The following is a 22,669-nucleotide window of genomic DNA, read 5'->3' as shown; positions in this document are numbered from 1 at the left end:
TAACTAGTTTATAACATGTGAGAATTACGGTTACAAAATTAATTAAATTTTGATAGTAAAAACTTAAAATTATTAATTAAGAGATATTGTTTTAGTTATATAAAATTATATTCGTTGATTTAAATAAATACATGAAATTATATCCCCTTATAATTTGTATTAATTTTATGTTATTTTATTTTTTATTCTAATGTTATTAGTTTAATGTAATTAGAATGGAAAATTTAAGATTTGAAATTTGAAATGGAAAATCAATAGGTTGACAAGTGGTATGTCATTAATTAGGAGGCCTAAGAAGATGGCACATAGCAAAAGAACTATTCTTTTATTAGTATAGAAATAGGGAAATTTCATTAAATATGTTGACATATGTATTAAAATATTATTAACTAGGTGTAAAACTTATGTATTACACTGGTTGATTAAAAAAATAAAATATTATTAACTAGGTGTAAAACTTATGTATTACACTGGTTGAAATAAAGAATGAATAAACATATCAATTGCAATTTATTATAATATTTATTACATTTGATATTTTATATATATATGTATAAGATTATATGGCTTTTTAATTTTAAATTTTTTTTAAAATCATAAATTGAAATGTGAATATTATTTATTTAAAAAATATCACAAAATGACAAACTTCAAAACTCATTAAAGATTAACATGACAAAAAAAACATTCATTTATTAGAGAGTGTTTCATTAAATATGACACATATTATCGTTAAACATGGATAAGGCTGTTGGGTGTGGGCAACATGTTACCACACCAAAAAGTTGTCACATCATCATCCTAGTTATAATGGGTGTTATAACACCAAATGTGGAAATGGGAAACACCTAATAAATGTAATAACACCACTTATTTTCTATTTGATTTTTTATTTTTTAGTTTTTTGATGTTTTTCCTTTCTATATTTTTGAATTTCTTTATTTTTTTTATTTATGTCATTATGTAATATAAATTAAATCTTAAATTAAAAATAACATTTTTAAAAATAACGATAACAATAAAAATCCTAAATTAAAAACAACATTAAAAAATTACAACTAAGGATAAAACCACATTTAGATACCAAAAATAAATAAATAAATAAATAAATAAAAGACAAAACAAATTAAATTTTCGATCTAAATTACTCAAACTTCACTGTCATCATAGATATGATCTGCCAAGTCTTCTCGCAGTTGTTTGTGTTTTCGTTGATCTTGGATATCAATGACTATGTAAGTATTTTGCTATCCCTGGTTGAAATTGAATGTGTCTTGGTTCGGTAGGTGAATACTCCGCAATGTTTCTTCCTTTATCTTCAATCACCATGTTATGCATAATAATACATGCATACATAATATCTCATAGTCTGTCCAACTCATATGGTCGTGCCGCATGTTCAACTATGTGTCATTTTGCTTTCAGAACTCCGAAAGCACGTTCCACGTCCTTACGTGCTCCTTCTTGTCTTCTCTTGAAAAATTTATCTCTTGGTTCTATCGGGTGTCGAAACGCCTTCACGAATGTGGAATATGCTGGATATATTCCATCTGTGAGGTAATACTCGAACTTATACTCATGGTCATTTAGTGTGAAAGGAGCATCCGGTGCCTTTCCTGTCAAAAGGTCCTGAAATATTGGTAACTGATCAAGAATGTTTACGTCATTATTCGAACCCGCAACTCCTAAAAAAGCATGCCAAATCCAAAAGTCTTGTGATGCAAATCCATATCCACTTTGTGCAATCAATGCTTCCAAGCATTCCCGGAAAGCCATGTCGTTCTTTATGCACCGCATATAGTTGTTTTATGTCATTCAATGAAGGTTTGCGCACGTATTTGTCACTGAAGGTTTCGATAACATTCGCCAATATATACAAACTTTCTCGTGCAGTTCGCTCTGACATTCTCATATAGTCATTAATAGAATCGGGTGACTCCCACATAGTCATAAGTTTGATTGCAGCAACACATTTTTGCAACCTCTCGTATCGTACCTTAGTTGGAAATATTCATACCTAAAAAACATATAATAAAATTACCTAACAATTATTTAATAATCTAAAAAACATATAATAATAATCTAAAAAACATATAATAAAATTACCTAACAATTATTTAATAATCTAAAAAAACATATATTAAAATTACCTAACAATTACTTAATAATTTAAAAAACATATAATAATAATCTAAAAAGCATATAATAAAATTACCTAACAATTATTTAATAATCTAAAAAACATATATTAAAATTACCTAACAATTACTTAATAATTTAAAAAACATATAATATAATTCCCTGCTTTCCATTGCATTGACTATTCGCTGAAATACATTTTTCCGCAAGCGAAACCTTCTTTTGAAATCGTTTGATTGGTAGATACAATTATCCGCAAAATAATTGTGTACTAAACGTCTATACCCCTCTTCACGATCTCTGTTCAACGCCGTACGTCTGATCAGTAGTGGAGCTGGCTCTTGCGGCATCATGTCGGTAACATATTGATACATCATACCCATGAACATATCTTCCTCATCGACATCATGATTGTATGGATGGAACGGATCAAAATGATCCATTTTTTAACATTCAATAGGAAAAAATGAAATTGAAAGGATGTATGTATTGAAAGGATTTGTTTGGTTTGTAAAATAAAATGAGGGTAAATGTGGTGTATTTATATATATAGAGATTTTTTTTTTAAGTTTGTGACCGTTTGAAAACGGTAATGTTTGCAAACGGTAGGATTTTTAAATCAACCAATCACCGAGCCAGTTTTCTCCCGTCACCACCATAACGCGAGACCACATAACACAAAAAAACGCAAAGCCGGCACGGTGTTCCCCGCGTTATACCGGCGTTTTTAGCCCTCCACGTCGGAATAACGCAACCTCCCATTGCCCGTACCTAGCACTCTAAGAAAATTAATAGGATATTTAATTTGTCAATTGTTCGACGTAGTTTTCTTAACTATTTCGTCACTGATCCATTACAAGCCTTGAAAGGTAATTTAAATAGCATAAGTTTCATAGTTTGAACGCACTGCGAATTAGTATTTTCCATATTACGAAATGAATTCTAAAAAATTGAAATGGTGATATTTCAAAATTAGTAACAAAATAAATTTTCCATGGTCCAAAAACAATCCTTAAATAGTTTGGAACACATTTTTATATTTTTCAATCGCAATAATTATGAAATTAGTGACCATTCAGTTTATATGAAAAAGAAAGTTTATTATTTTGTCAAATACACGGGTACACCACCCAAATAGGATTATTTTGTTAATTTTTATTAAAGCAAAGTGTGGATTCTTTTCCTAAGATAATTGAAATAAGAGATAAATGCTGTTGTGGGAAATGTGGTTGTGGAATGATAGAGGAGGCAGTAGTCAATTTCATGAAATTGGAAGGTAACAAATATCAACTTTACACATCACTTGATATATGTGGAGAGGAATATGCAACTTGTATTTTTTTGTGGATCCCCAGTACCCTAATGGACCTTTTTCGTTTTCTTTTTTGTCGATAAAAAGGAAAAGCTTTTATGTAGAAGATTTTAATTTGGATCTATATGTTATACTTTATTGAATAAATACACGTCTATTATTAGCTTTAATTTCTCCAAAATAGATGGCAAATTAAACTTGGTGTTTCTTAAATGTATAAATGATAGTTTTCTTTTTGTATGAGATGGTCGTACAACCTTAAAAGGTACGTATGACCTTGATTTAGGCGGCCCACGTTTACATAAATTCCAAATTTAACCGGGAAAGCACATTTTACAAGTATCCTACACATTTTACTCATTTTAATTTTAAATTTGGCGTTTTCTTAGAGTTCTCTCACATCTCCTAAAGTTAAACTTGTTGAAAAAATGGGTTTAGCCCATTTTTAAAATGATTTTTTCTTTTTTTAATATGAATTTCAAAATATGGACATTATTAAAATGAACAAATTGTTATACGTTACCTTCATTTTGATACATTATATATTCAAAACACATTTAAGATGATTTAAATATCATCAAATACCCTAGCCAAAAAAAAACAAAAAATCGAACCGATTATAACCGAAACCAGTCTATAGAAAACTAGTTTTTAAAAACCGAAATCGGTTCAAAATCGGTATATGTGCACCTCTGGTATATCAGGGCCGGTCCAGAGGATTTAAATATCGTCAAATGCCCTAGCCGAAAAAAAAAGTCGCTATTATAATTTTTTATTGTTAAATAAATATACATACATATACGATATAATTAAAAAAAAAAATGGGTCAGGAAAATTTAGACTGTCCATTTTGTCTCTTCTTCATCGTCTCCATGGGTATATATATACACAACTATGTGTTTGTGTATATATAATAAAGTGAAGAAGTATAGAAAGGGATCTGTGTTGTTTCTTGTAGCAAAGATTCTCCACTTATAATTATTCAAGCTTTTTAAGGAAATGGTGATTCATTATTTATGAAATTATAAGTAGGTTTCTACACCATTTTGGTGATGCAGGATTGAACTTGTAGCCCAGTAACCATGCAAAACGACCACTTCCAACTTTTATTTTCTTCTTCATTACCAATCCACAAATATTCCCATGCAAGGTCACAGCTTACCCTATAATTAAATGCCATAGGGTTATTTGGTTTTCCCCTCGATCATAGCATCTGACAAAACGGCTTTCTTCTTGTTTTGAAAGTGACTCCACTTCTGCATTTCTCAAAGGTTCGTATACCAAAGAGTCCTGTAAGTCCACTTCGATTCTTTAATTAATAGATAGATTAATAATAACGGGAAACGCAAAGCACCATGACCTCCAAGAATTTGGCTAAAACTCATTTTATTACATTTGAAAGAAGTACTTCTTTTAACAAAGTAAAAGACCAAATTTTTTGGCAAAAATGTACTAAAAGAAAGTTGTTTTGTAATAAATGAAAGAAATGTGGATATTAAAGGTATTTACAATAGAATGGCCACCTTTCTCATTAGTCGTAACGAGGGTGATATTACCCCCACTTTGTAGGGTTGTAATCTGTATATTTTATTATTTTATATTAGGCAAAGACCATTTTTTGTAATTCTTTAAACACAGACTTTTTTTGTAAAAAAACAATTGCATAGGGAACTTTTCTGTAAATTACAGAACATTTTGTAATTTATTTTCTATACATAAACTAAACCTATCAGCATACAAAAATCTTAAACACATGACATCTTTCTGTAAAAACAATTTGTGTAGGTCATTTTCTATAAATTACAGGAATAATTTTTGTAATCTATTTGGAGCAATGCCGCGTGGAGGTAGAAGGCCCACAGGTCATGAACTTCTTTTCCCGGATAAGAAGCAATGAAGGTATCTGGGGAATAAGCATCGGCTAACTCTGTGCCAGCAGCCGCGGTAATACACAGGAACCTGTCAACATACGAAAATCTTGTGGCCAAAGTCTCAAACTCAAAGAGTATACTATTCATTTCCCAATTGTAATTAGATATATGTAATACACATTCAATACACATATGAAACATATTCAATACCTATGGTTGGCAATTGATGACACACACAACACCATAAAAATACATGGTGTGTTATGTATTGAATCTTCGTCCTCCTTTGAGACAATTGTCGATGTTAAAGATGAAACGGAGATTAACAAAGGAAACATATCCCCACAATTTGTTACAAACTCTGAAAGAGTAATAGTTGAGTAATAGTTGAATTTGAGAACGCCCGAGTGTTGGTCAGAGAACAAAAGATATCTTCAATAAAACACATAATCCCATTGTTGGAAAAAACAACTCAATTAAGAGCTTCTTTGTTAACTATCGCTGAACTGGTGAAGCTTTAGCCATTATTGTATGCGTATGTTCTTCTAACTGTATTTTGTAATTTTTTTAATGAAGTGAGGGAGAGTAACAGGGTTACTTACTTGATGCTTCATGTGTAATTGGAGTTGAGGTTGTTGCACTTCCAAAGTGTACAACAAAAGATATATTGAAACAAATTCAGTGCGGGATACCCACTAGTTGGAATGAAAAGGAGGAACTGAGGAACAGTAGAATATCTTGCTAGAAACTAAAATGACTATTTCAAGTAATTGCTTGATTTTTTTTATTAAACTAAGCTTTTAATTTATTCTAAACTTTTATTAGTGTAATTTCCTTTTGTGAATAGTGAAAACCAAATGCAGTTTTAAATTATCTCTTAATATGATTTTCTGGTAGACCCCTTGAAAATATGGTGGATATTTTTAGGTGGGAGTGTCAAGTGCTAAATCATCTGTTTAATAATTTACTTTAAAAAAATGTTGTTGCAGTTTCTTTTTGCCTACTTAAGTTTTGAAATATCAAACTTCACCCATCTCTCACATCAACTCTTATATTTTGCCTCATAACTTCTACTCTTTAGAATTTCACTTTTTTTCATTCTCAAGTCTACCAACCCTAACAGGATAGTTGTACCTTGTTACATTATAGTAACACAAATATTGTACATTCAAATACATTTATTTTTAAATGAAAATTTAGAGCAAAATTTAGAAATATTTATAAGCTTAAAGATGCCCATTCTGGATACGGACATTCATATACCCAATCGGGTCCACTGTATCGAACACAATGAAGCCACAAACCTTCTTCACTCCCATCGTATCTGCATTCATAACAACTAACAGTCATATCGACAATAAACCAAAGTAACAAAATTTAAAATCAAAATAACGTTAAAAGATTGTATAATAATATTGATTACCCAATAGGAGCCAAGTTTGGGCAATTTGTGCACATTGGATCTATGTCAAAATCTTCTTCAGATCCAGTGATGTGATTATCATTTGACTTGGGTTCCAATGAATGAGTTGACTTCACTGCGATTTTATGCGCAGTAAATGCGCTCCTAGAGTTGCTATCAATTTGATCGGATAGGTAGAGTGGGTCATTGGCTATTGGGTGACCCGTGGATAGTAGATGCACACGAATCTATCAAGACAAAGAGGTGTCAGTATGAGGAGGGTATTTACGTCTTTTGCGTAGACAGTATATAATGTTGGTGGTATGTATTTCTTACTTGATGAGTTCTACCAGTGACTGGATGACATGATACGATGCTGTATTTCCCGTTTGTGGAGATTCTAGTAAATTTTGTACATGCGGACTTTCCGTTGACTTTTTCATCCGTGGACTCTGGCTATACAGGGAAAAGTTAACTGATTAATATTTTAATACAACAGACGATAAATCTGATGGAAAAAAGGTAACAAAATGTGTAACAGTCAAAGCTAGCATGGTTCTACCTCTACTGTACTCCTTCCTTCTCGCGCATTGAAATTTACCCTCAAATTAACGACTTGCTATTTCAGATTTATAAACCAAAAAAAAAAATTAAATAATTAAAAACATGAAGGAAATAATTGAATCTCTACTTAAAGGCTAAAGCTATACCTCCTCCTCAGGGAATTCCCCTACAACTTTTGCAACATACTGTTTTTTTACCATCCCAGCTTCAATCTGAAGTAAAATTGAAAATCAAATATTTTTGAACTTTAGTTGTAATGACAAATGGAAAAAAAAAAAAAAAAAAAAAAAAAAAAAAAAAAAAGAAAGGTTACCTGTTGTCTGAAAATTTCGGCCTGAGAAGCACTTCTGGCAAGAATAAGAAGTCCAGAGACCAAGCGATCGAGACGATGAATAGCTTATGTTTAGTTAAGAAAAAAAAAGATGTTTTGAATGTGAAGAAACCACCAAGGGAGAGATGAGAAAGGGCAAAATGGTAATTTGTGGAATGAAAAGTTGGATACGGAAGAGAGGGGCTAAGTCGTGTTCTGCCTGAAGAATGCCAACAACTGTGTTCTTACGATATTGACCACATGGATGTACCTGAAAAAAGAAGCAAATTCTGAAATGACCAAAGTGAATTTTAGGCATGATATTTGAGATGAGATGTGGGTCTAATTCCAAAAAAAAAATTATTCTCTTTATAATGAATAATCTTTAACTATGTAACCAGTGTGCTTGTTGTAACAATCTGCCTGAAGGCTAATTCTCTTAATGAAAGCTCTAAAGTAAACAAGAACTGTTAGGAAAATAAACAAATATAAATATGAGAATAAATAAAAGTACAGAAAACTTTTGGGAAGCATAAAATAAGAATTTACACTTACAGGAACAGATGCAGGCTTACAAACAGTGAGTACATCTTCTCCTTTGTGCAGAATCTTAACATCCAATGCCATCACTGGGGGTTCATGCCTACATTCTTCCATATAAAATTGGTTGAGTAGAACAAGAAGGTAAAATAAAATAGCATCATATGTTTTGTTCAAAAAAAAATTGGTTGATGAACAAAACATTGAGTAGAACACATACACACCTATGCAGGAAGTGACTAATCTTTTGTGATGATTTAACTCTGTAGTAAACAGACACTGTCTTTCCATCTACCTGTATGCGGCCAGATTTTACAGCAGAATCCTACAATTTTATTAAGATAAAACTATCATCGCTATTCAGATTATTCAGAGTTCATCCACTTAACTTGTATCCAATAGACAAAGTATTTCAATCAATTTCGGAACTTGAAGAAAGAATATAAGCAGTTTAAAGGCATATCTCTATGTCCTTACATAGTAATCACGGTTCCGACCTTTGAACTCGTCGGCAAACAGATCAACGATGGTCTTCCCGGCCCACCGAACCTTAGCCTGTTGTTCACATGAACCAAATTCCAGCAGTAAGGAGGTTTAATTAGGGTTTTAGATGTATAAATTACACAATCGCACTGTTGTTATATCAAAATGTGTAGAGATATGAAGCGCGTACATACATGAGAAATGAATTCGAAGTAGTAGGGTTTAACATAACGAATGCCTGAAAATATATGTGGGTTCAAGAATCATTATGAAGGTATGCGTTTTCAAAAGGAGATATATATTTTTCATGAATAGATTACCGTTACGGAAGATATAATCATGGCGCTCCGGAGGGTTGGCCGGAGTTTGCCAGACAATCTCCATGTCTTCTCTGTTCCTCTTCATAATGAAACCCTGTTTAGTGTTTATCTACGGTTCGCTTTCACGGTTCGTCCCTTAACCGGGCTTCAAATTTCAACCGGTCTACATGACAATATTTATCCAACAATTTTTTATCCTTGAACTTTTTAACTTCTTAAATTTATAACCAATACAACAAATTAGTTTTACATATTAACAAACATGAATATTTTGATCATATCACCAAATTTATAAGTTTGAAGTTTTTATTATTGTTATCTGTTTATAAATTTATACTATTTTTATGTGCTTCTATATTCTAAAAGCTTATAAGGAGGTAGGAGTAATAATATTTAGGAAATGACACTATATTACTATTTCCTGCATTTAACCTAAACCTTTTTTTCTTAAGACCGGTCTTTGGTCAGGGAACTCAGGGTCAACAGATGAATCTTTTAACCAAGTCATTAAATTTGCGTCTATTTCAAAATGTTGATCTGAAATACAACATGAACTGTTTTTTTTTGCAAGTGAAGGAGATGAAAGAGAGAACGATTACAAGTTGCTACAAAAAAAAAAAAAAAAAAAAAAAAAAAAAAAAAAAAAAATTAGCAAAAACAAACTCGAAAAGAAGAATCTTATTACACACTCATATCTAAACATATTACAACATGGTAAAAACCATAACTAAAATCCAAAATGCATATACCTACCAAAAAAAATAAACTCACTCACTCACCATAAAATAAAACCTTACCACTTGACAAAATCTAAAGCTGTTTGAAAACCTTGGCAGCAGCATCAATCGTCCGTTGAATATCCTCAGGTGTATGAGTCAACCCAGTAAACCCAGCCTCAAACTGAGAAGGAGCAAAATAAACACCTTCTTCCAACATCCCTCTATAAAACCTCCCAAATTTATCCGTATCACTCTTTTTAGCATCCTCAAAATTATAAACCGGTCCATCCGTAAAAAAGAATCCAAACATTCCCCTAATATACCCTCCACACATCGCATGCCCCGCCTTTTTACCCTCATCCAAAATCCCACCAATAAGTTCACTCGTAATTTTATCCAAATACTCATAAGTCCCCGCTCCTTGAAGCCTTTTAAGCGTGTGAATGCCAGCTGTCATCGCCAACGGGTTCCCACTAAGCGTCCCCGCCTGATACATGGGTCCCGCCGGAGCCACCATCTCCATGATCTCCCGCCTCCCGCCATACGCCCCCACCGGAAGCCCACCACCAATAATCTTCCCTAAAGTCGTCAAATCCGGAGTCACACCGAAATACTCCTGCGCCCCACCGTACGCTAACCGGAACCCCGTCATCACTTCATCAAATATAAGAAGCGCGTCGTTCTGTTTCGTGATTTCGCGGAGGGAATTGAGAAACTCCGGAGTCGGAGTGATGAATCCGGAGTTTCCAACTACGGGTTCGAGGATTACGGCTGCGATCTCGCCTTTGTGGGCGTTGAAGAGGTTTTGGACGGTGGCGATGTCGTTGTAAGGGGATGTTAGGGTGTCGGAGGTGGCGGATTTGGGGACTCCGGGGGAATCGGGGAGTCCGAGGGTGGCGACTCCGCTTCCGGCTTTGACAAGAAAGGGGTCGGCGTGGCCGTGGTAACATCCTTCGAATTTTATTATTTTTGTCTTTCCGGTGTAGGCACGGGCTAACCGGAGTACACCCATGCATGCTTCTGTCCCGGAATTCACAAATCTGACCATTTCGATACTGGGAACAGCTGAGATCACCATTTCAGCTAATACGTTTTCTAGGAGACATGGTGCACCAAAACTTGTTCCTTTTTTCATTGTTTCTCCTAAGGCTGCAAGTACCTGTTGATTTTTCTTGTTAGGATATTATACTTTGGAAACCCTGAATATAAAGATTTTGATTGAGGAAAGAGGATAGAGGATAGAAGTAACCTCGTCATCTGCATGGCCAATGATTGCGGGTCCCCATGAACCAACATAATCGATGTACTCATTCCCATCAATGTCCCACATGTGAGAACCCTTCACGGAATCAATTACAATAGGCTGCCCACCGACTGATTTGAAAGCACGAACAGGGGAATTAACACCTCCTGGCATCAACTCCTGCCAACAGAATAGGAATCACAAAACAAATAATCACTGTAAGTGGACGTTTTTAGTGAATGAGATTGCCAAAACTAGGATCTTTATAATTAACAGTTGGAATTACATTCAATGTATAACTTCTATGAGTTGATGTGAAAAGAAAGTGAGATTGTCATCTTCTTTGAATTGATGGTCTGGAAATTCTTATCTAGGGCATGCTAATTGCTAACTAACTGGTGGATTGTAATAAATTGCAATGTTGCAGCACAAACTCCATGTATAGTTAAGATTATGCACTCTTGTTACCAAAATTTAGTAGGCTAAATTTCTAGATTAGAATTGCTTAAATGATGAATGTATTACTTACAGAAGCCATCTACAAGTCGTTTAACCTAAGCTGGTAGTAAAACAATTCTCTTCAAAACCACAATATATATGATTGTACTGTATAAAAAATAATAATAAAAGCAATTTAATGTGTGTTTTGATCAATTTGAAACTACAATCTATACTGAAATTATATAGAACAGAAACAACCAATGGCAGATGGAACAAATAAGAAGCAATTTGCGTTTCGTTTATTCCTAAATTGCTAATAAACAGAATGTTATTGAATCACATTTAACAGTTAACGAAACAAGTAGTCGATAACATCAGCTGAACAGCAGAAGAAAAAGGAATTGATGACACAAAATTGAAACAGAAATAGATTTAATTAAATAGGAATCCACATCCACCTACCTTGGCAGCGTTGAAGGCTTCTTCAGATTTCTTGAGGGTAAAAGTCTTCTTCTTCTCGTCGACGGAGACGGTCATTTTAACGGAAGATAAACAGCAACGAGATGAGGAAGACCGAGAGACGGTGGATGTGAGTTTAGGTCTATCGGTCAACTTTGATGGCCATGATAACCCTATCCCCGCCATTTCTCCTCTGTGTTATTTGGTTCTGATGGTAAAGAAGATAAGAAAAACAGAGAGATCTATCCAAGTCTACTTCCCTACGCCCACTCTCGATTCCGCCCAATCTGCAGGTATTTATATCCCACCTGGGTCGGATTCGGACCGAGAAAATCGATAATTAAACCCAAAAACAAATTCTAAGGAATTAAATTGTTTTTTTTTTTTTTCATTATATATAAAGTATATTACACAAATAGTCCCTGTGGTTTGGAGTAATTTGCATGATTAGTTCCTATTTTTTAACTTAGACCATTTCTATCATTTGATTTTGTTGCATAGTGGGTTGTTAGAGGAGACGACAAAGAGATCTTCGTGTTGAGATTACTGGTTGGGGGAAACCTTTTTTGTCGGAAAATCGAGTTTGGTGTCCTATTTTTTATTAGATTTGCTGGAAATTATGGGTTTGAAATCATCACCACCTCTTTCTGTTTGCTTTGTACATTGTTGAGTTTTGTTCGGTTAATGAAAATTCAAACCACGCAAACCAACCTATGAGCTACCTATTATTGACTTTAACAAGCTTAGATGATTTATTTATTTATTTTGTAAACAATGGCATACTAGGTGTTTTGGACTTTCTTTAGTTCATGAACTTTATGTAAGAGGTTAGTTCTACAACCTCCCTTCAAAGGCATTTTCATACACAAAAATACTCCAAAAGTCCTAACAAAATTTGCTCATTAGACCTCCGATTTGCCATTAGAGCATATTTGATGAGTTACATTGATTTTCATAAAATACAAAACCACTAAATACAATAACTCTTTCTTTAATTTGAAACATATTATGAGCAATCACTATCCCATAAATAAGCAACAAATCATGACACTTGACTTAAGCAAACAGCGTGGTAGCAAGTAAACACAACCATAACAATTAACAAGTAACAACCCTTCCATTTTTCATACAAACTGAAACCATCCATAACTTCTAAAACAGAAAACTCTAAAACATCAGCAAATTATGCATAACAGGCACTAGCAGACGCTACATACATTATGTCCTCCTCCTACTGACCCCACTTGCGCCCCTGACTCTTCATCTTCTCCAACTGCAACTGTGTCACCTTTTCCACCAGGTTCTTATTTGTAGCTTCCGCTTCCTAAACACACACAAATAAATCATTTCAAATCTAGAATAACTATTAACTATTGACTATTAACAAACAAACAAATAAACAAACCTTCAACTTCTTTCTCAGTGTTTGCTCCTCAGAGTCTCTACGTTCTCTCTCCTCGGTAAATATAGCAATGATACTTTCTTGCTCCCTGTTTAATACATCATATTTGTGTTTTTCCTCTTCAATCTGTTCATATTATATACACAAAGACTAATTAAGGTTATATGTACTTATGACCATGAAAAACAGACACGAAGTTTTAGTGAAATTGCTTACCTGTGCTTCAAGTGTTTTGCAACGATTCTTTTCAGATTCTAGATCCTGAAGCAGATTACCTAACACCTCTTCTTCACGTCTTTTCAATCTTTCCTTCAACTCACGGTTTTCTTCAACCAATTGATTCAACCTCTGAGTGTTACAATTTGAAAGAGCAGTTTCATTTCCATTAAAACCACCAGGAACACGTGTCACAACTTGCATTCCTTTTTGGATTGGAGAACAATCCGGATGCCTGACCTCAAGAGCTGAAACCAAACGAGTCTTTTGACCTGATGCGTCTCTCTGAGAATAATAATCTCCATTTGCATTTGCATGTTTAGGAGTCATGTTTGTTTTCAAATCATTATCTTGCATGTTTTGAAACATAGGTGATGTTGATTCAGAAGAGCCAACACCTACACCATGTATCTTATTCTTCTTTTTAGAAGAAGGGTCATCTTTGTAATTAGGAGAAGGTTCTACCAGATAAAAAAAAAATGATGTATTAATAATAGTCAGAGCAATTATCCCACAATGTAAAAGAAAACAATATATTATACCTAGGTCTTCCGGTTTATTCTTGTGCTGACGTGGCGCGTACCCAATTTTGTGACAGTATGCATTCCTGAATCAGAAAGCGGGTGTGTTTATTATTTATTTTTTTTAATTTAATAAAATAATTAGAATGTGATGATTATGAATATTATATTTATACCAGTATGTCTTCTGCATATGAACGAGGCGTGTTTCGAGTCTTGAAAGAACATTGGTGCGTTCAAATCCTTGTTTGTCATGAGCTGGTTCAACAAAATTAGCCTCCAACACACCTTTAAAAAAAATTAAAAATTAATTAGAAATTTAGAATCAATCACAACATAAAAATGTTAAAAAGTTTTGAAAGGGATAAATATAACCTATGACCCCACGACCATCACTTCCTGCAGCATTCCAAAGTCTCCAAAATGGCTGTTGAAACAAGAATGATGGAGAGTCATATGATATAATCTAATGCATCATGAGAATGTAAGAAGTCAACAAAGTCAAAACCTTGATGAGTCTGTTTTTATGATAAACATTGAATCCTTGTACATCGATATGAGCCCTTGCATCCTTTACAAATCCCACAGTAACTGTAGCAACCATCTGTTTATTGAAATAGGCAGTAATTAAAGGTAAGTAGGTAACTTCAACAAAACAAAATAATTATTTTATCAAGTGAAGAAAATTACATTTAAGTCCTTGGGGACCCCATCAAGACCAGGCTGCGGACGATATGTCACTTCATTTGTCATCATCATATCATTTACAATATTATGATGTTGCACATCAACCCCACGCAGAATCATCCGGAAGCAAGGAGGAACTCTTAGATACAGAATCGATGCATAACTCTGAAAAAAAAATTAAAAAATTAAAATTATTAAACCATCGTTAATCAGTAACACAGAATATTTAATTTCAATAATGTTGAACTTACCCTGAGAGAGTGGCGATATGTGAGGAAGTGTCTAGAGTTGGGATACTGTGTTGCCATTTCTATACTTTTCTCATCTCTATTAACACCTCGAATTTGAATATCCTGCAAGACATGTTGTTTAATGTGAATTGAAATCAGTGGATTTTGATCATGTATTGTCTATAAATTAGTTACATTGATTCAAGGCTGATGTAACACAAACATGTTTATCGGCATCAAAATCGAGCTCTAATTGGCCTTGATCATCTTCCCATAGATTGTATATGATTATGCGAGTCCCTTGATCTTTCATCTTGTCAAACTATTAAAAAAAAAAAAATTAATAGCATGTTAATTTTGAATGATACAAACTATTGCTCATAAAATAAATCTTACTTGTTTCAATAGATCTGTTTCACTTGAAAAAGGAGACCATTGTACCATTGCCTCAACGTTTTTATCCCAATCACTTGCTGATGCTCGTTTCATCTTCTTCCATTCTCGATCACGTCTTTCATAATCAAGCTTTTTCACATAGTCAACAACAACAAATAAAAATTATAAATAACATAACTAATAATAATAATAAATATGTGATTGAAAATAAAAAAAAAAATGGAATTTGACATGTAATTCTTAGTTGGCAAACATTTCAAGAATGTGTTGACTTAATTACCATTGGAACTACAATGTCTTCCTTTCCTGTGCTCCGAAGAAACGTGTAGGACAATAGACCAATGCTTTGTGTAGGCCTTCAAGGAAATATCATCAAATGTTATTCTTAGTGTTGTTGAAATATCAAGTCCCTTAAGATAAGGGTTTACAAAAGAAAAAATATTTATATATATTTTCCACTAACATAAATGGATCACAAACCTATTTCCGTTTTTCCCAGAGCATCGAGAGAAGACAATAACATCAGCTCCAAGCCTCATGGTGCTTGTTTTGAAACCATTCCCATCTGTTAAAAAATATCAAAATGGCAAATAAAGAAAATATTCATCTAATCTATCCAAGAACATATTTGATGAGAGTAAAGTGAGGTTGCTTACATTGTCCAATAGCATCTTTGATCTTGCTTTTCAAAGAAAAGCCAAGAGACATGCATAGACGCATTTTATCAGGGTCCATCCCACCACCATTATCTACATTACATAGTGGATGAAAATGGTTAACAAGAGAGGCAATCGACATAAAGGAAGCCACACGAATACCTTCAATCAGCAACATTCTGTTATCATCTTTCTTGTTTGTTAGCATGTCAATCTTGACATAAGTAGCACCATTACAGACCTATTAAAAGAAATGAAAAGTATATATAGATGTGTGTAACAGAGATGGATATGATTGAAATGGTCTTTAAGTGGCACAGCATAATTACCTCATCTAGTGAATTGTCCAGAAGTTCTGCAAAAGCTGCATGAGTAGATATACACAGACCAATCTATAAGTATAAAAACTAGGAATATGAAACATATAAGTGATTTCAACTGCATATAAAGAACAAATAATAGAAAAATAACCAACTCAAGGACATATAAAACAACATTACCTCCAAGAACCCATTTATGACTAGTTGCATTGGAGTGCAGAAATCTTGGATGAACCCTTAAATGATCTATACCACCTGTAGATATGAAATATGTCAGGTAAAGAATCAGCTCTCAAAAATCATAAACTTTTCACGAGTGAAGTACAAAACCAGTAAACAATTAGTGGCCCTAGAGATTGAGAAATTTGGGAGAATTTTGAGATAAAAGTTATACTTCTTTGATGTTCTTCCCTTTCTCAGCGAATTTTACTTTTCTTTCCATAAACACATTCCCAATAGCCTTAATCAAAGTTTAGTTACCTTAATTAAGTTAAAAATTTAATAACTCAGATCAAGTTGAATCCAAATAATTGCAAGTAACTGTGATAATTCCTTTAAAAAAAACCCTAAAACCCTTAAATGGGGGATGAAAACATAAAAAGCAGCAAACCTGCGGGTGCATCCCAACCACCACCGGAAGATCTGGAAGATCCGGAACCTCCTTCGAAATCGCCAGCTTTCCAAAACTGCTTACAGTTCCGTTCCGACGAAACAATATTTCCCTTCTTATTTTGCAATGCCGCATCCTTAGGCGGCAAACGATCTAGAAAACCTACGGGAAGAGTCACACCATCAGCAGATTTATTCTTTTTGTTACTCTGAACTTCGTCAACACCTCTCGAAACCCTAGACCTCTTGCCATTTTTAATTCCATCGCCAGATGAACAGGAATCGTCATCGGAACTATCAATATCAATCACCGGAGCTCCCGAAACATCCTTCGTTTTCGTATTGTTACTGTCGTCACCGTTCAATTCCTCCAGGATTTCGTGCTTAACTTTAACGCCGGCCATTGGCAGAACGACTGTCCTAGAAACAAAACCGGAGTAGCTGTGTCGATTGAAGGCAGTGATGAGAAAAGCAGATTACCTAAATGTGATCGTGGACCGGTGGTTGTATAATCAGTTCGGTTGCGTGGTACGGCCCCAGGACGCCACGATCATGAATCACTCCGTTCAGAACCAAGTAACTATTCACTACTATAAAACAACAGAAACGAATTCGATAAAAGTTTTCGGATATCGATGCAGTGAAAATTGTGCATATTCCTAAGGGCGTTGGAATTGCTTTTTAAACTAAACAAAATCTTTTTTTAAAGAAAGAATTTTTTTATTTATGTTTTTTTTACCGAAAGAAATTTTTAAAATGTGTTTATAAGGACTTTATGGAAAAAAAATTAAAAGTTACTAAAAGTCGCATGTTTAAAAGTCATAAAGGATGTTTAGGATTGCTTTTTAATTGATTTTTGGATTTTTTTTCAATTCAAAAAGATGTTTCACAAATACAAAAGTCTTTTTAAAAATAAATTTTTTAACAAGAATAAAATGGTGGGTTTTTAAAAGTTAGGGAATTCTATTTTTTTTATTTTAATCATTTAAATGGTAAATTAGATTCAAAAGTCAAAAAATCACACTTTTTAAAATCAATTTTTAGTTTTTGCTCTTTCAAAAGTTAAAATCAAAAAGGATTTTTGAACACTTAAAAGTAATCCCAAACACCCCATTAACTTCTTAAACACCTTCTTCTTTTTCTTCTCAAATAGTTAATCTAAAAAACTTTTGAAGTTATCAAACAACTTTTTAAACTTTTGATTTTTTTAAAAAATCAAAAGTCCAAAAAATCATTTGAAAATAAGTGTCAAACACCCTCTACATATAAGACCAAACTGTACAAATGGTCCTTGTGGATGGTTCAAAATTGTCATTTTTGTCTAAAAATATTTTGACTAGCAGAGGTGTAAACTTTTCATTTTGTTACTAGTTTATACTATTACTTTTAAACTTTTTTTCAAATGATAGATTTACCCTTATTAATTTATTTTTCTATTTCTTTTATAATTTATTGTATTTTTTATTTAAATTTAAATCAAAAACATATACAACCCATCATACCCAACCCACATACCTCTAGAAACACTAACAATATCTTTCTCTCTCTCTCTCTCTCTCTCTCTATATATATATATATATATATATATATATATATAATCCATTGATGTCAAACCAACACCTCCTACCGACCACCATCGTCTGCCAGACCACCGCCACTTGTCATTCTATCCTAGTCACCGGAGACTCTTTTTTCGTTGGACCACCAAAACCACCTCTGGTGACATAGATTTGAATATCCGACGATGTAGATCTGAACTAGGAATGAAAGTGGGTCCATACCCGGATCGAATGGACCCAGACCCGGAGAACCTGAAACCGGTTAACGGGATTTTGTAGACCCAAAAACCAGACCGGTATATAGGAATCGGTTATGATTCGGTTTTAGGTACGGTACCAGGTAAAATGGGTCTATAACCGGAAAACCCGGAAACATCAAAGTGGGTATGTTAGTATCAGATAAAGTGGGTTTAGAACCGAAAAAATCGGAATATTTTGGTAATTACTTACTACTTAGTACGTTGAACTTTGAAAATTTTCATATTGATATCCCAACTTTAGAGGATTGTAAGTCATTGAACATGACACCAAAATTGATAAAACTATAGTCTAAAATAATGTACAAAATCTAAACTACACTCTGGAAAAAAAATTGCATGTCAATCCGACTTTAAACGAATGAGATGTGCATGTTTTAATTTTTCACAGAATTCAAAGTACAAAAATAAATAGCTGAAAAGTTGAAAATTTTCAGCTTTGATATCCCGACTTCGGGGGACTATAAGTCATTGAATATTAAACCAAAATTTACAAAATTATAGCTTAAAGTCATGTACAGACTCTAAACTACAAGCTAGAAAAAATTGTTTGTCAATCCGACTTCAAACGAATTAGATATGCATGTTTTAAAACTTTCACAGAATACAAAAAAAAGCTGGAAAAAAATTCCAACTTTGATATCTCGACTTTGGGTGGTTGTAAGTCAATGAACATAAAACTAAAAATGACAAATTTATAGTCTAAAATCATGTATAAACTCTAAACTACAGGTTGGAGAAAAATCGTTTGTCAGTCTGATTTGAAACGAATGGGATATGCATGTTTTAAACGTTTCATAGAAACTAATTCCGGTTCCTAACATCGATTCCATAAATTTTACGCCAAATTTAAACCTTTTCAATCATAAATAAAAACCAAATAGCATTGTTTACAAAATGTTTTCAAATCATTTTCCATCAGAGTGTCCCAAAAAACATAACATAAGGATGAGGAGGTACGGTCACGCATTCGCCTTTCCATGATCTCTTGAAGTACCTGAAATAATAAACTAAAAACTGTAAGCCCGAGGGCTTAGTGAGTTACCCCCAAAATACCAATACCACACTGACAAAACCATATGAATAATAATCAATCAATCAATATGCATACTGGGCCATCGGCCTAACTGGACTGCCCTACCGGACCTACAGTCTGTCTAAATCTATCCCGAGCCTTCGGCATGACCGGTCCGCCACGTGGGCCTACAGTCTCCCCGGACCGCTCATAGGGTATATTGGCCTTCAGCACAAAGCAGGACCGCCTCAACCCAACCACAAGCAAATAACCATGTGCACATACTATATCATATACAGGCATATACAAACATCAAACATATTTGTCACACTGATCATCAATCATAGAATTCTCCTGTAACTAGAGTACCGACCTAGCAGGTCACTAACATACCACTCCCTACGGATCATAAGAGCATAACATATTATCTACCCCGATTCCGATCTAACAGATCATAACCACATGTAACATACCATAACAATAACAACTAAAGGGTCGGCCTTGGTGTCGTAGACCCTATCGATATAGTGAGGATAACTCACCTCGCAGATGTTGACACGAAAGGTAAACTCCAACTCTCGGATCACTTGACGCCCTAAGCGCTTGGCCCCTCGATGATTTAGTGATGACACCCTAAGCGTTTGGCCAAGCCGGGACTAAGTTGATGCGTTCAATTGTAGTATGTTGTCAGTCGTCATAAATCGGATGTCGGGAAACAATACATACACAGAGAAAATGATTTAAATCCATGTCTCATTTCTATATGATATCTTGTAGAATGGAGGAATATATGATCCCTTATCTAAAGGACACGCGTATTTGATAAGATCAGAGTTGATAACTACTTTTGTAAGTTACGATTGCTGATTAGGTTCTGAAGTTATGCATAATAGTTGTTAGACTTATCCAAGTGGGAGACTGTTGGATTAATGTCTAAGTCCATAACTATTTTGGTATGTACTTGACCCGATTATGAGCATGGTCCTTTTGGGTTGCCTTCACCATAGTAACTTGTAGGAAGAATTAAGGAGAGAGGAGATTAATTATGATTTATTAATATATTGTAAGAACAATATATTAAAGGAAAAATCATATTGTTTGATTAATATTAGTCAAGAATTAATTGATAATTAATTTTTTAGCTAAAAGACATTAATTAAATAAAGGGGACTAGAACTGTCAATTGTGTGATAGTTGAATATTAGGCTAATGGACTCCATAGAGGATGGAGTGGATGAATTATATGGGGAAACCCATAAGAAATCATCCAAGGCCTCTAAGGAGTGAGTCCATGGACTGCATAGAGCCTAAGTAGTCAGATTAGGGTTTCCTAAGTTCAAAACCCTAATAGCCTCACATATTTAAGGACCCATAGGACACCAAAAATGTAACTGACTGATTCCTTAGGGTTTCTAGACATTTTGGGTGCCTCTTCTCTTCTCCTTCTTCATCCTTATTGCTAGTGGTGTTTGTAACTTCATTAGAGGTGCAACACTTTAGGATATTAAGCTTTCTGAAGCCAATTACACGGAGGTGCAACACTTTAGGCACTAAGCATTAGGGTTTGCATGTACACCATAGGAATGATGTAGTGCTCAAAACCCATCACACTCACCACTGTTCATCGGAGGAGTTTGTTGAAAAAAGTTGTCGACAACAACAAATCTCTGGCAAATGGCAAGACAACAATGTGACTTGTGTAGGGGAGAGGGTACGACGAAGGACAAATTTTGAGGGGCATCCCGGGCTACCCGGGTTCCAATGTGGATCTACCTATAACCTGATGTGAGTGACATGTTCATGCAATTTCTTTATGTTCATGCATTTTCTTTTCTCTCCACGTTTTCCTTCTTTTAGTTTAATGTTGCCCGAAGAACTTCCCATGTACACTGCTCCCTAATGCCTACAAAGAATAACAAGTTCGAGCGGGTGTTGAGATGGAGCCTAGGTGGACCAGGCACAATCACGACTACATTGTTCAACCTAATGGTACTCATTCACTAGTTGTTTTAAGGCTTTAAGTTTGAGAGAGTTTTGGTTATTGAGTTATCGAAATAAATAGACCATAATTATAAATATTAAAGATGATCCTATTAGTTCGAAGCACAACACCCCATATACACGATGATTTTTATTAACGACCTAACCATTTTTTTTCTCATTGTACTTAACATATTATTATTTGGACCCTATCTTCCAAACCGAAGCTAGTTCAAGTAATGAAACGAAGCCACATTAGACAAGTCAAATTTCATCAATCAACTTCTATAAACGATTTGAAATTACTTCTTTATGGCTTCATCTCTTTTATCCAATAACATAACACAAGGATCCATTGAATATATTAAAGCATTGAAAATCCCCCTTTTACAACAAATATTTATCATAGTATTTATTATAAAAACATTCCATTCAATATAAAAGATTATGACACTTGAATCCATATATAAAATATTTTCCCATTGGTTTCCTTAACATCATAAGGGTCTCAAATACTTTTAGCCTATCCTCTATGCCTTCATCTCTAAGGCCAAGACCCTTATAGTTGTATCAATAAAAGACATACGAGTTATGATTATCAAATATGTGTGTGTGTGTGAAGAAGGTTGTATTTGCCTACTTACCAAAAACCATGGGTGGAGGATATTATGTTGCTATGGAAACACACTGCTTGTAAATACATACTCTTAGCAATGAATTACAATGACAACATGGAGAATTACAAACTAGATTCAAGTAATTACGGTGAAGTAAAAGAGGTTTGTGCAAGCCTGAATGATTGTTTATGTCCTGAGCACTAGATGAACAATAGAGACGATGACAATGATATGTTAAAGATAAAAACATCAACTAATGGGATTCATTAATGATTCTTGGGTTTTGTGGAACAACGGGAAGGTCAAGAAATGTGGTGCGGACGAAATAAAATTTTAAAAATATAGAGTAAATTACTAAAATCGTCCATATGGTTTGGTCAAAATTACACGTTTGGTCCCTA

General features: G+C 34.0%; 3 protein-coding genes across 6 annotated transcripts; all 3 read right to left on the bottom strand.

The window, feature by feature from the left end:
- Positions 1-6,398: 6,398 nt before the first annotated feature.
- Positions 6,399-9,095, bottom strand: LOC145029005 (Pseudouridine synthase family protein). Of its 4 annotated transcripts, none has more exons than XM_078977664.1 (13): positions 8,942-9,095; positions 8,816-8,859; positions 8,616-8,693; positions 8,363-8,463; positions 8,154-8,241; positions 7,997-8,065; positions 7,791-7,869; positions 7,602-7,684; positions 7,435-7,500; positions 7,287-7,343; positions 7,061-7,180; positions 6,746-6,972; positions 6,399-6,646 (listed from the first exon to the last, which is right to left on the bottom strand). In XM_078977664.1, the coding sequence occupies exons 1-13, from the start codon at positions 9,024-9,026 to the stop codon at positions 6,541-6,543; spliced, it is 1,203 nt and encodes a 400-aa protein (XP_078833790.1). In that variant the 5' UTR covers positions 9,027-9,095; the 3' UTR covers positions 6,399-6,540. The 4 variants fall into 4 exon arrangements, with proteins under 4 accessions (XP_078833790.1, XP_078833797.1, XP_078833801.1 ...); XM_078977671.1 differs by having other exon boundaries at positions 8,812-8,859; positions 8,942-9,074; XM_078977675.1 differs by lacking the exon at positions 7,997-8,065.
- Positions 9,096-9,601: 506 nt separating this feature from the next.
- On the bottom strand, positions 9,602-12,092 carry LOC145028991 (glutamate-1-semialdehyde 2,1-aminomutase, chloroplastic-like). Its single transcript, XM_078977656.1, has 3 exons — positions 11,807-12,092; positions 10,910-11,083; positions 9,602-10,819 (listed from the first exon to the last, which is right to left on the bottom strand). The coding sequence occupies exons 1-3, from the start codon at positions 11,987-11,989 to the stop codon at positions 9,752-9,754; spliced, it is 1,425 nt and encodes a 474-aa protein (XP_078833782.1). The 5' UTR covers positions 11,990-12,092; the 3' UTR covers positions 9,602-9,751.
- A 767-nt stretch (positions 12,093-12,859) lies between these two features.
- LOC145028979 (protein MICRORCHIDIA 7-like) lies at positions 12,860-17,488 on the bottom strand. The gene is made up of 18 exons (XM_078977652.1): positions 16,842-17,488; positions 16,412-16,486; positions 16,241-16,275; positions 16,074-16,152; positions 15,912-16,004; positions 15,736-15,820; positions 15,536-15,611; positions 15,256-15,384; positions 15,083-15,181; positions 14,881-14,982; positions 14,633-14,794; positions 14,451-14,546; positions 14,318-14,369; positions 14,119-14,230; positions 13,964-14,028; positions 13,422-13,882; positions 13,209-13,331; positions 12,860-13,127 (listed from the first exon to the last, which is right to left on the bottom strand). Exons 1-18 carry the CDS (start codon positions 17,242-17,244, stop codon positions 13,035-13,037), a joined length of 2,340 nt encoding a protein of 779 aa, XP_078833778.1. The 5' UTR covers positions 17,245-17,488; the 3' UTR covers positions 12,860-13,034.
- Between the last annotated feature and the right edge of the window lie 5,181 nt (positions 17,489-22,669).

The sequence above is a fragment of the Lactuca saligna genome, chromosome 1, assembly GCF_052625555.1.
Source record: "Lactuca saligna cultivar CGN05327 chromosome 1, ASM5262555v1, whole genome shotgun sequence".
NCBI lineage: Eukaryota > Viridiplantae > Streptophyta > Magnoliopsida > Asterales > Asteraceae > Lactuca > Lactuca saligna.
Note: the sequence above shows the minus strand (reverse complement) of the source record. Positions and strands in the feature narration are given on the sequence as shown.

Coding starts and splice junctions, on each gene's coding strand:
- LOC145029005 (XM_078977664.1), bottom strand. CDS start 9,026: ATGAAGAGGAACAGAGAAGACATGGAGATTGTCTGGCAAACTCCGGCC. Junction 7,181..7,286: donor AAGGAAGGAGTACAGTAGAG/GTAGAACCATGC, acceptor TTCCCTGTATAG/CCAGAGTCCACGGATGAAAA. Junction 6,973..7,060: donor TCACTGGTAGAACTCATCAA/GTAAGAAATACA, acceptor TTGTCTTGATAG/ATTCGTGTGCATCTACTATC.
- LOC145028991 (XM_078977656.1), bottom strand. CDS start 11,989: ATGGCGGGGATAGGGTTATCATGGCCATCAAAGTTGACCGATAGACCT. Junction 11,084..11,806: donor AAGCCTTCAACGCTGCCAAG/GTAGGTGGATGT, acceptor TTCTGTTGGCAG/GAGTTGATGCCAGGAGGTGT. Junction 10,820..10,909: donor TTGGCCATGCAGATGACGAG/GTTACTTCTATC, acceptor AAAAATCAACAG/GTACTTGCAGCCTTAGGAGA.
- LOC145028979 (XM_078977652.1), bottom strand. CDS start 17,244: ATGGCCGGCGTTAAAGTTAAGCACGAAATCCTGGAGGAATTGAACGGT. Junction 15,182..15,255: donor AAACAGATCTATTGAAACAA/GTAAGATTTATT, acceptor TTTTTTTAATAG/TTTGACAAGATGAAAGATCA. Junction 14,983..15,082: donor ATTTTGATGCCGATAAACAT/GTTTGTGTTACA, acceptor CATGTCTTGCAG/GATATTCAAATTCGAGGTGT.